The 15,403-nt window shown below is 39.1% G+C and overlaps 1 protein-coding gene across 1 annotated transcript in view; it reads left to right on the plus strand.

Moving 5' to 3' along the window:
• The first annotated feature begins 320 nt into the window (after positions 1 to 320).
• SNX6 (sorting nexin 6) overlaps positions 321 to 15,403 on the plus strand; it is a 29,318-nt gene continuing 14,235 nt past the window's right edge. The window contains exons 1-8 of the mRNA XM_033062511.1: positions 321 to 361; positions 519 to 569; positions 6,048 to 6,152; positions 7,902 to 8,012; positions 9,570 to 9,691; positions 11,646 to 11,769; positions 12,992 to 13,087; positions 13,941 to 14,046. Of these exons, the coding sequence (XP_032918402.1) occupies positions 356 to 361; positions 519 to 569; positions 6,048 to 6,152; positions 7,902 to 8,012; positions 9,570 to 9,691; positions 11,646 to 11,769; positions 12,992 to 13,087; positions 13,941 to 14,046 (721 nt within the window). The 5' untranslated portion in view covers positions 321 to 355. The remainder of the gene's footprint in view (positions 362 to 518; positions 570 to 6,047; positions 6,153 to 7,901; positions 8,013 to 9,569; positions 9,692 to 11,645; positions 11,770 to 12,991; positions 13,088 to 13,940; positions 14,047 to 15,403) is intronic.

The following is a 15,403-nucleotide window of genomic DNA, read 5'->3' on the forward strand; positions in this document are numbered from 1 at the left end:
TGTCCACACCTCCGGAACCCCGGCGCGCTGCTCCCGCCGCGTTCCACGGAACAAAGCCGCTCCCCGTGCACCGGGCACGCCCAGCGCCCTCACCGCCAGCGTCCCGGTGCCCGCCAGCGGCTGCGACACAAGCAACCACCGCCCCCCTTCGCCCGCAGCCGCTGCCGAAGCGCCGCCCGGCGCCCTCCCCTCCCCTTCTCTCCTCTCCTTCCCCGCTTCCCCGTCCCTTCCCTCCCTCCCCTCAGCGGCCGCTCCCTCGCGAGAGGCGCCGCTCGCCGCCCCGCCCCGCCCCGCCCCGCACGCCGCAGCCCCGCCCGGCCGCGGCTCCGGCGGGCGCAGAGCGCCGGGAGCAGCCATGATGGTGGGTCCGGGGCGGCCGCGGAGCCGGGCCGGGGCGGGGCGGGGCGGGCGGCGCGGCCGGGCACTCGCTAACCTGTGCGCTTTGTCTCCCCTCACCCTCCCTGCCGCCCGCCGTGTCCCTCCGTGCCCCCTGCCCGCGCCGCCGCCTCGCCCCCAAGCAGGAAGGCTCGGACGACGGCCCAGATTTCCTCTCGGAGGAGGACCGAGGTGTAAGTGCCGCGGGGAGGCGTCGGGATCCCGGCGTCTGGGGCTGGGCGTGGGGGAAATGGGGTCGGGCCCTCTTCGGGGGCCTCCGGGCGCTGCTGGCCCGAGCCCGCCGTGTGGGTGTCGAAGGGAGGCGGGATGCTGGGCGGCGAGCGTCCAGGCTGGCTGGCAGTCCGTCCGTCCGCCCGCCGGGATCTGCTCCTGGCACAGCCTCCCGCTGATATCGGCGTCTGTGTGCGTGAGCTCTTCATTGTTCTGTCACCCAAGTTTTGGAAGGACAGTTCTCTGGTGCTGTCGTTGGCATAGCTGGGGAGGGGGTTGTGGCCGGCGATGGATGTTCTCTCCCTGCCGCCCCCTCCCGCTGCACACGCCCGGCGGGGCCGGTCCTGCCCTGGCTGACCAGCCCTGGGGAGCGCCAGCTTCCATCGCCAGCCGCGATCCTGGACCTGGCTGATGCAGTCCTGCCCTCTCTTCTCCCTTCAGGCCCAGGGGGCTCTCCCGTTGATAACAATGGGACATTTACATTGCAGACACATGCTGCATAATAAACTCTTTATTGAAAAGAAGTTCTGTTGTTGGGACAGGATGCCACAATTGCGTTTCTTACTGAGAAAACCTTTTTCCCTGCCTTCCTCTTTCTGGCCTTAGTTTCTCTTCTGACCTCTGTATCCATCTTTCTGTAACTTTCCTGCCTCACTTAAGCAACACATCAGCTAACCTAAGTGTAATTTGGTCGGACTGATTACCCCCTGTCACTTAGTATCTTGAGAAAGACCAACTTTGAGCAAGGTAGGAAAGCAGCTTCAGGATCCCTTAGGTTCCTTTGGCTGTTGGCGTGACTGTATACAGTATATTACTAAAAATACAAAAATCTGAGAAATATTATGTTGATATAATGTTTTATCATGCACACAATAGTCAGATGTTAAATTCAGTGCATTTTATGTTCCAGTAAATGGCCAGAAATTTAAAAAGGCATTCTCGTATTGGGCCAATTCTGGCCGCTGCAAAGCTTTGGTCTTTATACAGCTGCTTTACTAAGAATACCAGATAAGAGAGAGAGGAGGTTGTCATCGTTGTCCTTTGAGTGTCTTCAGAGCAAGGATGGAAGAGTTCTTTGGTCTAACTAACTGTGGAATTTTATTTACATAGGTGTTTTACCTAGGTCCTGGTACTTAGGAAGTGCCTTTGATGCACACAGTTAAGTTGCCTTTATCTGAAGGTGCAGGTAGAACATAGCGCTGTGGATGTGACCTCCTGTGAAACTTGTTTGCTTGTCTGGTTATTAGTTTTCCCTCTAAGGCTACAGGTTGTTCAGAGTTCACAGGTAATTTGAAAACCTTAAGAAATCTCTTAGCAGTCTTGTTTGTACGTTTGTGCTGTCATATGACTTACGATCTCAGTTGCAGGTTGTTTATTTTCTCTCCTGCATCTTCATCCAGTACTGAGGAATTAAACTGGAACAGTGGCCTTCTCATATCCCTCATTTTTTTAGGGTTTCTTATTTTCAATCACTGATTGCTGTGGGGGTTTAATTTTTTTTCTTCTGTGTAAATGCCTGGGGTTAAAACACAGGTTGTTATCTGCTTGGTTTTGTTTGTGATACAGAAAATTAATCAAAAGCAATATGGCAGTCTGTTCATGAATGGATTTGCTGTGCTTTAATCTTCAAAACTGTAATACTTTTTTCCCTAAGTAAAAGTAGTAAACATCTTTTCATAAAGTGAGTCCCTAGTTCTGATTTGTTGCCCTTCTCTGCAATTAAAATTTAACGAGTCAAGCCTTTATTTGAAAGCATGGATGGCAACTTCTGGTTGGAGTAATTGAGCTTTTAGTTTTGAAAATCAATAGTCTTGCCTCTGTTGAATTCAGATGTTACTGTGACAACTGTACTTCTAATCCTGCAGGAACATGTTTGTTGGCTACAGTTGTGTTAACTTTAACCTTGGGGTGATGGGATGAAAGAGGGCTGGAATTTATGCTGATGCCACACAGAAGAGCAATTCTCAAACAATGGTGTTACACCATATGGAGCCTTTTCTGGAGAACTGTAAAACAGCACTGAGAATCATCTTTGAGGAAGTAGCAGTGGGTGGTCTGTAGAAGGAACTTATTATAAATGGTCTGCATAAAATGAACTTGTGGGAATTGCTTTTCTGAATTTCACTTAGGAAATAGGATAGGGTTGAGTTTACTTGGTGCAGTTGGGATTTTTGTGCTCTTTCTAACGTAAACAGTATGTGCTTTGAAAAGTGGTGTGGTATTGCTCCATTAGTACTGCCTTGTGTATTTTATATCTGTATAATCTTTAGCTGACTTGGCTAAGACTCATTCAGTGGAAGTGAGCTATCCTTTAGAACAGGTCTGCTGGAAACTTAATGCAGTGAAAACACTTCGAAAGCTTTTGTTGTAAAGATATTCTTTGTCCCCTTGCTCTGTGTATTTATTTATCTGCCTGTAAAGAACCAGCTGAAGAAAGGGTCCTTTTACTCTAACATTTTTGAAAGAGCTTAGAGCAGGGAAGTTACTGTTAATGGATGACATTACCTAGGAATGTAACACTTGGTTGCTTCCCTTATCTGTACCAGATTCCTCTCATTATCATTTGAAGTATAATTGATCCTTAAGCAAGGGCTTAGATGTTACATCCTCTCCTTGCATTCTGTTCTCCTTTGGTACTGTAACATCGCTTGGCCTGGGTTTTGACTTCTGGTGTTTTCTAGACCCTTTGAATAGAACAGGGAATTTCTTGGTATAGCATAGGAAACTGTAAAGTAATTGAATCAGGTTTTGTTTTGCAAGTTGTTTAGCGTGGATGTAGATTACATACGTAAGTATAAAATTATTAGGAGATGTTGTATGTATTAGACTTGGATGGGGGCCAAGATAAAAAGGAACTATCCTATTTTTTCCATACTTTAAGGTACTTGCATTTCAGTTTTCATCTGTATCAGACTTCTTGTATTTTTTCATCTTCTACTTCCTTTGTGACTGGAAAACCATCCATTGGTAGCAATTTTAATAGTGAAAGTAGTGATGCAGAGTTTGTTTAAATTTGTGGTGTGATTATGTTGTTTGTGAATTCAATTTCATTGTGAATGCAATGTGAATCGTTGTGTCACTTGAATATATTTAAAGTCCTTCAACTTTCTGATTGTCTTTGACACCTTTCATAAATGCTTCATTACCATTGCAGATGAAAACATTCCCTGTTGGCAGTCAGGCTACATGGCATAATTTAACATATGATTAAACTCTTCAAAACCGTTACAAACTTAACTCAGTATAAATCAAACAAATAGTCCTTTACAGTTGTATGTCATGGGTGAAGTTGTCATATTTAGTTCTTAATTTTCTCAGCACAGATAGGACTTTTGTGTCTGAAATTCTAAATAGTCCATATGATCAGGCTGCACTGCACTGGTTATGCTCTAATGACAAACTTGATCAGCTGTTATACTGAATCCTAGAATTTTGTATAGTACCACTTTGAAAAAAAATAAAAAAGAGGTGCAAAAGTATTTTGGTAGAAACATTTGTGACCTGTGAAAGACGACAAAAATACCATTTAGATAATCCAGATTATTTGCTGAGATTACTCAGTCTGTTAATGTGTTCTGGGGGGACCGGAGAAAAACAAACAGTACCTCAGACAGTCTAACCACAAAAACTTTTTTACACGCTGAAAAGATGTGGTGTCATGACATAAGGGAGACATTGGTATGTCATTATATTTTTCTTTCCTAAATTAGATGATAAGCATATTGGAAACTCAGTGGGAGCTAGGAGATTCTGCCTCTGAGAAGTGATCTGCAAGGAACCGTTGCATGATAATATGCCTTTGTGTGAGGCAGTGACCCTCTAAACCTTGGGGAAACAAAACAAAAGGCAATGCCCGAATCACATCTGTGAATATGTTACTGTGCAGTCATTTTAATGATTTCCAACTTCACTGTAAGGAAAAACTATTACTCCTTGTGTAAGAACTATTAAACAGTTACATTTTGCTGGCCTTAGCAGAATATGCTAGACTGCATGATTCTGGTTTACTTTAATATGCTAACTCTAAGATCCAAGTGTCTGGTTGCTGCTGCATAGGCAAGTGTTGTCTGTGCATCAAAGTTAAGAGCAAGACTAGAGTGAGATCTGACCACTGTGATTTAAGATAAAGGTAAGTTAAGGAAAACGAGATGTGGCAGTTGATGCTTCTTTCCTAGAGCTTTTTCAGTGCCTCACAGCATTACCTTCAAAATCTGCTCATGTGTGACCTCTGTACTGTGTGTTGTGAATACTTAAAGCATTTTTTGTACTTGAGTATTGACTTACATATGCAATCCTGAAAAAAATCTACAGAGAAGAAGTCCAAATCTCTTAATGCTAAAGTATTTTTTATACTGTAGAATGGGATATTTGTAGAAAAAATGAAGCATCAGAGAAAACACCATCTCTCAGTAAAAAGTATGCCTTGTGAGCATGATGTTGAAATATTTTTTAACAAGATGATTGGAAAAGATTTCAGGGTTTGCATTAGTGTTTGTAAAAACATTCCAAATGTCTGTTGGTCATGATGATGAAATTGTCATGGGACAAATTCCTCTAGAACAAGGGTGCAGGGGTGAGGGGACTTGAATTTCCAGCTGGACTCTAGATGAGGTTGCACCAAGTATTGAAGCCTTTGGTTCAGTTACTGTCAAATATTGTGGTGCTCAGATAATATTTCAGTTTTGCTATATTTGATCATTATCTTTTTTTTTTTCCCAATGTGACTGGAATTATTTTGTGAAAGAGTTCAAGTTTCATGTCTTGTGGAAAAAAATACGTGTATTTCCTCGCACTTTTGCTATTTCGCATGCTCATTTTGAAGACATCATAGTCTTGGGTTTGAGTTTTTGCTTTGGGGTTTTTCAGAAGAATATTTCCAAGAAGACTTAGCTCTGTGAAGTTCAGGATATTCTTTTTAAGCTTTTTCATTATATGATGAGTTATGTTTAACAGAAGAATAGAGTAAGACAGTGTGAGTAAATCAGGTCTATAACTGCTCTCGCTTCTCTGAAATATAGAACTGCTTTTCTCCTTAAAAGTACTTTTCTAACTGTTAATATCTTTATAATTGCCTTTACAAGTGTATTTACTTAGAACACCTTGTCAGTTCAGAGGAATGGGGACAATAAAGAGAAAAACCTACCAAACTTGTTGGTATCTGTAAATGTACTTAATCTTGAGCATCTCAATTAGCAAGTTAACAATCTACAGAAATGAAAATAGTGCGTTAACAGGGAGTACTGTAAAGGAGATTATTATTTGTATGATCGTTTGTAAGGAGTACTACTGGAATTTCTGCTGGAAATGATCTTTTAATGTTGGGGGGGTTTTGTGATCTGTCTTCAGCATTGCAGGATCATGGTTCATTTCAAAGGAAGAATAATGGAAATATTGTTTACTTTTTTTTTAATTTTAAACAAAATATATATTTTTTTCTTTAGCTTAGAGCAATAAATGTAGATCTCCAGACTGATGCTGCTCTGCAAGTGGATATCTCAGATGCACTCAGTGAGAGGGATAAAGTGAAATTCACAGTCCATACAAAGGTAAAAACCTGGGTTTATACACGCAACAGTTCTTAATTATATACAAAAGTGAGTTTGCTTAAACTATTTGTTGAAACAAAGTGTAATGCAATCCAGAGGAAATGTGAAAGTAGAACTATCTTGTGTTTATGGGACTGCGTAGCTGCAGTGCATAAGAAAAAGATGATTAAGAGTTAAAACACTGTTTAGGAGAAAGTTATGTTCATTTTTTTTGTATCAATGTGTTGTCATGCCATTCTCATGCCTATTAATTAGCCTATTTGCAGGTAGAATCTGTAATATACAAGAATATACTTTAGTTTTTAGTATAGTTTTTAAAATTCAATTAGATCTTATAGTTTCAGATTCTAAAAGCATATTTTGTAATTGTATTACATTCAGGGATCATTTCTAATTACTGTTTATAGCTTTTTTTTAGATTTGAATGTTTATTGACTGCAGAGAGACAGAATAATTGAAGTTGAATAAATTATCGGGACATCATTAATCCTATCTCTTCCCTCACTTTCACCATTAAATTACAGTGCACAAGAGCACATTGCTCAGGATTTGTCCATTTGGGTTTTGATTACAAAATCATAGAATCACTTAAGTTGGAAAAAAACTCTAAGATTGAGTCCAACCATTAATCTAGCACTGCTGAATCCACCATTAAACCATGTCCCTAAGTCCCACATCTACATGTGTTTTAAATACCTTCAGGGGTGGTTGCTCAACCATTTCCCTGGGCAGCCCCTTCTAAAACTTGACAACCCTTTTGGTGAAGAAATTTTTTTAATATCCAATGTAAACCACCCCTGATGCAACTTAAGGCCATTTCCTCTTGTCCTGTCACCTGTTACTTGAGAGAGGAGACCAACCCCCACCTGGCTATGGTCTCATATCAGATACTTGTAAGAGTGATAACTTCAACCGCTGATGTTTCTCCAGGCTAAACCAGCTCTCTCAGCCACTCCTCACCAGATTTGTCCTCCAGAGCTGTCACCAGCGCTGTTGCCCTTCTCTGAACACGCTCCAGCACCTCTGTGTCTTTCTTGTAGTGAGGAGCCCGGAACAGGACACAGGACTTGAGGTGTGGCCTCTCCAGTGTCCAGTACAGGGGGACAATCACTGCCCTGCGTGCTGGCCACGTTATTTCTGATACAAGTCAGGATGTCATTGGCCTTCTTGGCCACCTGGGCACACGATGGATCATGTCCAACCATTGTTGATGAGGTTCTTTTCCGCTGGGCAGCTTTTCAGCTGCTCTGCCCCCAATCTGTAGCACTGCCTGGGTTTGTGACCCAAGCACAGACCCAGCTCCTCACCTTGTTGAACCTCCTACAATTGGCCTTAGTCCATGGATTCAACTGGTACAGATCCCTCTGCAGATCCTTCCTGCCCTCTGGCAGATCAACATCTCCACCCAGCTTGGTGTCATCTGCAAACTGACTAAGGGGCACTTGTCCCCCTCATCCAGATCATCAATAAAGGTACTAAACAGAACTCCAGGATTAAATTGATAAAAATACTAGACATGTCTACGAGCGCAGACACTCCACAACCTCTTATGGCAACCCATGTCAACTGATTGCTACACTAATTAAGATGAGGATAATTACTGTGGTATGAACTTTTGGGGACGTTTTTGTTGTTCCCTCAAGGTTTTTTCTTATGCAGTATTGAAAAACCTTGTTGTCTTTTGTTGAGCTTTTCTTCCTCCCTACTGCCTTCCTCCCCCATAACTCTACCCTCCTTTTACCCTTCTAGAGTTCCTTACCAAATTTCAAACAAAACGAATTTTCTGTTGTCCGGCAACATGAAGAGTTTATTTGGCTTCATGATTCTTTTGTTGAGAATGAGGACTATGCTGGCTATATTGTAAGTACTGGTATTCTTTTGGTTTATATGTGCCATTTTCCATGAGCTGGATCAAAACTACTAGAGACTGCTTTTAAATGCAGTGGAAACAGCAGGTGTCCATTCCTTATAAAATCAGATGAGCTTCTCTAATACTTAATTTTATGCAATTACATAGAATTAGTGGTTGAAGCAAGCTTGGAAGAAAGCTACAGTAGCTGTCATACTTTCTTGCACTTTACTCCTAAGAAATGAGTAGTTTAATTTGTCTCCAAGTGTATTTTTATGCCGCTGTGTTAAAAGCGTGGGAGAGAGTTGAGCTGTATAACTTGGTGGTATTGTTTTTGCAAGCTAATGTTTAACTTAGTTACAAGTTTCAAGTTGCCTTTGTTTTAGCTGGAATGGCAGAGTGAAGCAATTAGAGTTTTGATTTCTCATTATAGAGATCAGAATAATTTTTCAATAAATATGAGGAAGGAAAAAACTATTTAAATACTATGTAGAACTACAGGGAACCTCAATATGTAATAATATACAGTTTGAAGTTAATTTCAGGTCTTCCAGGAACAGAGGTCTCAAAACAGGCACTGTATGATACTGCATATTAAAAATGGTGCTGCTTTTCTTACATTAATTGCAAATAGGAATATTTGTCATCTAGGTATGAAAATTAGGTATTTGTTTTGTGTTTGGGGGGTGTTTACTGATTCAGAGGGTAAACAGATATGTCTAATTGATTAGTGGGTACATTATAATGAGTATAATCTGTGATGGTCATATCATTCTTGAGCTAGTGTTTTCTTAGTCAGAAAAGCTATTTGAAGTGTCTAGACCTTCAGTATGGTAATTACTAGTTTCACATGGTTGACTGTCAATATACTGGATTTTTCTTTTTTTTGTAACGTGTTTATGTAATGGGCCAATATCAGTAAACTGAAATTTAAACATAGTTCTGTGTTCGTTTCCTGGTACCAATTCAGGTTTAGTTTGACTCTTGTGTTTTCTCTTTCAGTGTTAATATACTATGTTATAAAATTAACCTAGAGCCTTGTTGACTGGGGGCTTTGTTATTTCAACACGTGTCTTTAATGTCAGCAGTGCTGCAAGAAAGAGCTAGTGCTTGCAAAACTTGCAAACAACAGAGAATGTTTTTTTGGTTTAAAGTTTTGGGGAGTTAGAAATGGATGGTGTGAAAACAATTGTGGTATTCTTTCTTTTTTCTTTAAACAAGAAATAATCCTTACCAAATAAGCTGAACCAAAACTAATTTGAAAATAATTATTTCAAGTTTTATGTCACTGTCATGGGAAATGAAGTATTATTTGGTTTCTCATGTAATTAAACTGAACCCATTAGTTAATACTTTAGTAATCTTCAAGGACACTTGATTGAAATTGGTGTAGTAATGCAGCACGTATAAGTCATGAATGAGAGACTTTATCCAGAAATGCTGTAATGAATGATGAAAGAGAGAAACATGTATTAAAAAGCTGCAGGCAGTCTACAGTTCCTGTACTGTGAATGGGTGTTGTTTTACTGAGAAAATGAGAACTAAGGAAAAATTGGATTCAATTCCAGATTCCACCAGCACCACCCAGGCCTGACTTTGATGCCTCCAGGGAGAAACTGCAGAAACTTGGAGAAGGGGAAGGATCAATGACTAAAGAAGAATTCACCAAGATGAAACAAGAACTGGAAGCGTATGTAGACCTGATTACTACTTTCTTTCTTTATTTATTTTCCAGAACTTTTAATGCTGTTTGCTATCCTGTGTTTCTGATTTCACTGTAATGGTTCTCTGTGAAACACAGACTTGAGAATCCAGTCGCTGTATAACCAAGGTTAAATCATAGTGATCATGATCAGTGCCATTAGGAAACTTGTAGAAATAATTTCATGGAAGAGCTTCTGAAACAGGAAATAAATCAGCTTGTTCTTGAGCATTCTTTTGTAAGAAAGAAAGTACTTAGATCCTGTTTTTCACAGAATATCTGCAAAGGGAGGAGATAACCTCTATCTTTTTAGTTCTGGTGTTCCACATTTTATAAATATGATTAGACTTTGAGGTTATACACACAGTGGTTGGGAGTAGGGAGTTGTGCATGTGGTTGGTACTGTAAACAAAGATGCCAACCTTCTGTTCCCCAAGAAATACGAAGATTACTAGAAAATTCCTTTTTTGACACTTTTTTTTTTTTAATTTTTGCACAAGGAGAATATACTTCCTGAAAATACTATTTTCCCTTACTATGAATTTAATTTATACTGAAACAACCACTCTGAAGCTTCTTGTTCCATATTGAGTGAAGTTTCTCCTTGCTTCGTCCATTTTCTTTATCATGCACTCACTTCTTTGATCTTTTTCCTGTCATTGGTTTCAGTTTTCAAGTGTATATTTACGCTGCTTCTAGACTGCTTCTATCAAGAGCTCTGAATTGGCGAGAAAAGTACATAGAACTCTTAGAACTGCGGCTTTCTCTCCGAACTTCAGCTGCTGTGAGCAAATGTCTTGAAAAGCTCTGTATTAGTGATATGTACCACATAATTTATAGCAGAGTAGATATACACTTCATATGCAGAAAACTGGAAATTAGAAGAACACTATAGATTTTAAAGAATCTGGTTTTCCAGCGGCCCTGATCATGATTCTCTTGTGGTCTGGTTAGGGGTTGGATAACACAGAAAACTTTGCGTTTCTTCTACTGCCACCTCCATCCTCTGCATCCTCCTTTTTTGTCTTCACTGAATGACTACTACTCTCACTGAGATCAAACATCTCCCAACACTGGCCCTGCTGGTTTGCTGGTATGTAAATCTTAACCTCCTTGCACATAGTGGAAGAAAAAGCACTGATTATAATTTCACTGCTTGACCTCAGAATGGGAAAAAGAGCCCTTTCCTCATTTTTAGATGAGTTGCACCTTACTCATTGAATTTGCGAAGCACAATTGAATTCTAGCAAACTTGTATTGATAAGAATGCCTTCTTTTTAATTAAATTGCACGTAATTGCTTTGAAGTTGAGTTGGCTGAACTGGGCAACTATGTGATTGTTATGGTTAAATGTGATATTTTGTTGTACCTACCAAATGCAACTCTTAATTTCACTTTAAGAACCACTATGAAGCAAGACATCAATGTAAACTTCGGCTCAAAAAGGCTAGGTGCTTTAACATGAAATAAAAGACTGTCTAAACAGCTACCAAAACTACATGAACATATAAATAAGTAAGGAGGGTGCAAATGGGCAAGGGGATGGAGATGGGGAGGAAGGAATTTGCACATCAATATACAGTGCCAAGGCACTGCACTCTGTACCTCGGTTTCTTGATTTTTGGGGTGCTGGGGAAAGGACAATGAAATGAGGCTACACTTTCAGCAAACCAGTGTCTGTTAGCTAACTATAAAAATTATGTATTTGTTGACTCTTCATTAAAGGTCTCTCTGTAGTGTGTTTGGGCTTCAAATTTCTCCCTAGTATTAACATTGCACTATTTATTTATGTCTATATCAAACATTGGAGTGATAAACTCCATTATATCTGCTTGTAATTTTGTACCCTTACTGAGGATCTCTTAAAGCTGCTCACTAGGTTTATCTCAAACTTAATTGCTTCATATGAAATTCTTATGTCTGTCTTATTTCTTATTTTTAGTGAATATTTGGCAATATTCAAGAAGACAGTTGCAATGCATGAAGTGTTTTTGTGTCGCGTGGCAGCACATCCTATTTTGAGAAAGGACTTAAATTTCCATGTATTCTTGGAATATAATCAGGATGTGAGTATTGAAAACTGAATTGCTGGTGAGAGAAATCAAGATGTACTTTTATGGTAGGATGGAAAATTGATTAAGAGGGATTTACCTGCTGGAGCAAATTACAGCAATTCCTTCAAGCCAGACATATTTGTACTGTAAAAGTTAGAAATTAATTTAGTCTGTAGGAGTTTATTTTCTGCCACCTGGGAAACCAAATGCACTATGTACTGTAACCTCAGCATCAAAAATATTACTGAAAGGCCAGTATATTTTGGATTAAAAAGATGAGCTTTTGGTGGTGATTTCACTTGACAGCATAGTTTTCCACTCTTTGAATCTTTGAATTTTTTTTTTTTTCCTGCAGGGAAGAATGAAGCAACAAAATGGAAAACTAATTTTTAGGATTTGGAACTGTGATACAAATTCTGTTGCTAACAAAGCTAGAGAGAATTTCTGATGAAATGTTCTGATACGTAAAACCTTTTTGTTAATGATGAGTGAAAATGTGGTTAACTTTTTCTGAGTATCCACATGTAACATACTGAATTGAGATAATGGAGAGTACTTTTGGATTCATAACTCTTTGGTGCTGGAGACAGTGGTTGCTCCTATTCTGCACACAGTTTTGGTTACTTTTTAAAATTGCAGGAATCAACATTAAGTGGAAAAAATTATTACAAAGACTGGCTCAACTGCCTATATACTTAATTAAAAATATGTTACAGAGGTTCCTCTGTTGCTTGATGTAGAAATGCTTACAGGTTCAGGCTCTCAGTTTACCTAAACTGAGTGAAGTTAGATGGACAGGAAGAGTGTGAGGAGGCTTAAACCAGCATTATCCTCTGGCAGTCAAAGATCTAGCATTCACCAGTGAAACATGGTTATATTAACTATCCTTTCATCAACTCAGCTATACTGTGCATAATAAATACTGTGTTATTGATAACTGAAATGTACATTCTGTACTATCTGCAGGTGCTAGAATGTTGCCGACTTTTTAATTTTAATTTTATTTTTTATTTTCCCTAGAATGGTATTTTAGGTGATAAACAATCTAGTAAATGAGGTAGTCTTCATTCTGGATGCAAGATGCTCTGTCCCCATTAGTGCAGATTATAAGAATAAACAGAGAACAGGAAAACTGTTTAAGTGTGGCAACTAGGAATATATAGTTCTGTTTAATTTTTTTTGAAGCTTGTATTGCCTACAGAAAATGAATTAACTTGATTAATTTGTTTTTCAGTTGAGTGTTCGTGGGAAAAATAAGAAAGAGAAACTTGAAGACTTCTTCAAAAATATGGTTAAATCAGCAGATGGTGTCATTGTTTCAGGAGTAAAGGTGATTACTGCTTAACATAGCAAGATTTTTTATATGATTTTTCCCGGTAGATGTAAGAATGTAACTGAGAAAAAAAAAGTAATGGAAATTCAATTTAATTTTTACTTTTTCAAAAGCTACAAGATCGCTTTTACAGCAAGCAGAAATTCTGCAGAGGATGATTTTTAATCTCTTTTCTTTCTAGTAGTAATCTTGCATTTGGTAGCAATTTTTACCCAAGTTTTCAGGTTTAAAGTCTTGGTTTTTTGAAACTACTGGAAGGTGGATATAACCATGGACTTGGAGAAAAATATAAAGTCCAAATAACTTCCAGTTTCATAAGAACATTGTTCAAAGCTCATGTTGTAGGCTATTCCATGGTGTTTAGCATCTGTGTTATTTTAGAGGATTTTTAAAATGAAGTATAAACCAGTTATCTCAAATTACAATACAATATACCACATTGAAAGAAGTCTGTCATTAAGTTCAGTGTTCTGAGCTAGGAGTTCACATCATCTTGTCTGAGACCACAGCCTCTGTGCTCCTCGGTGACTTTCATCCCTTCTCCCCTTTTCCTGGGTAGATTACATGTATTCTATTTTTCTGTCACCCTTGCTGACCCTTTGCTATTCCTTCATGTTTAGTTATATAGACCTTTAGAATGCTTGTTGCAAATTCTTAATTCTTGCTAAGTTCTTAATAAAACTTAAGGTCGTGATATAAGTGTAGAAGAAATCAGTTAATATAAATGATGTTTTATAAAATAAACAGCATTTCCTGTCACAGCAACAGTGAAATGTGCAAATTTACTCTGCAGTTGCTCTGTAGAGAGTGGGTGAAATCCTGTTTTTTTAATTGTTCTCTTTTTTTGTAGGATGTGGATGACTTCTTTGAACATGAGAGAACATTCCTTGTAGAATATCACAACCGAGTCAAAGATGCCTCTGCCAAATCTGATAAAATGACAAGATCACATAAAAGTGAGTTTTTTTCCCGGGGCGAAAATGGTGTTGGTTAAAGTGTACAGAAGTTGTTAGTGAGAAGAAGTAATTTTTAGTTTTCTTTTTGCATGTGAAAAGTGAATTCATTTCTCCAAGTGTAGCTTTCAGAGTCTAAAGCAGTTTAATCTGACTTTCTGAGTTTGGGCCTTGCTGCAGTAGACTAGTTGGAGTAAGAACAACCTGGTGCAACACTGAGGATACGTTGATTCTTCATGCTGTCTGCTTGAGAAGAAATGCACTTCAAGTATTAATTTTTTTTTTTAACTTATTTTTTTGACTTAGTCATTTAGGTGTAGAGGTGGGTAATATGGCAGTACGTGTGATTTTACTCCTAATGCAGTTGTTCTTGGTTGGATGTAGTTGATTCCACTGAGTGCAATCTCTTGACAAACTGGGCATTGCATTACCTTGCTAAAAAAGTTACTTTTGCTTGTAGCAATCTCCTGTTTGGGCCATTGGTTCTAGACTAGGTTTCCATTTTTTAGCTGTTTAGAGTAGAGACTGGAACGTCAGTAGCCTGATTTGCAGGACCCTTTTTTGTACTGAGACAAGATTTACAACTTGCCTATCGATTTGTCAAGCTGAGTGCTAGCTAATGTGATTTCTAAAAGCTCTAGATGGTTTTCTCAAGTGCAGCTCATTTATTTGAGAAAACTGAAACATCTTTGGGTTAGGACTTTTGTATTTGATTTAGGATTACTGTGTTTTGAGAAGCTCAGAAGAAATTGACCTGTGTTGCCCCTGATTTTTAAGTTTTTCTGCCTAGATAAATCAAAACTGATCTTCCAGACTCTGTCTACTTCTTTGAAGTTTGTGTCTGATTTACAGATATTGTCTTTGCTGTCTACAGTAATATAGTTCATACAGAACCAGGTCACAAACCTTTTATGAATCTCCATTGATAAGAGCTCTAACATGGATATTGGATGAGATGTTAAACCAAAAATTTTCGGAGTTCTTCAGATGTTTCTCTTGCTGTTGTATGAGCACTGAGTCTTTTGTAGTTTTATGTATCTATGCTAGATGGAAGGAGTCAGTTATGGCTCAGTGAGCTAAGGGGCCCTGTGTCTGCATTCGGTTCTCACCTGAAGTGGTTTCTGATAGTGTTGATTGCTTTCTTAAAATGATAAATGAACTTCATTCATGGTAATGAAGTGCCAAGATTTATTTACAGAGTCAGAAAGGCTTTCACATTGTTTGTAGAACTGGGAAAATCCTTTGAAATTAGGTTGTAGAGGATCTGATGGAAAGTGATTGATCAAACTCACGACAAAGCTTCATTGGTTTCCAGGCTCAAATCACGTACAATGTTTATTGACAACTTCTGCCAAACTGT

Source organism: Catharus ustulatus, chromosome 6, assembly GCF_009819885.2.
Source record: "Catharus ustulatus isolate bCatUst1 chromosome 6, bCatUst1.pri.v2, whole genome shotgun sequence".
In the NCBI taxonomy this organism is placed as follows: domain Eukaryota; kingdom Metazoa; phylum Chordata; class Aves; order Passeriformes; family Turdidae; genus Catharus; species Catharus ustulatus.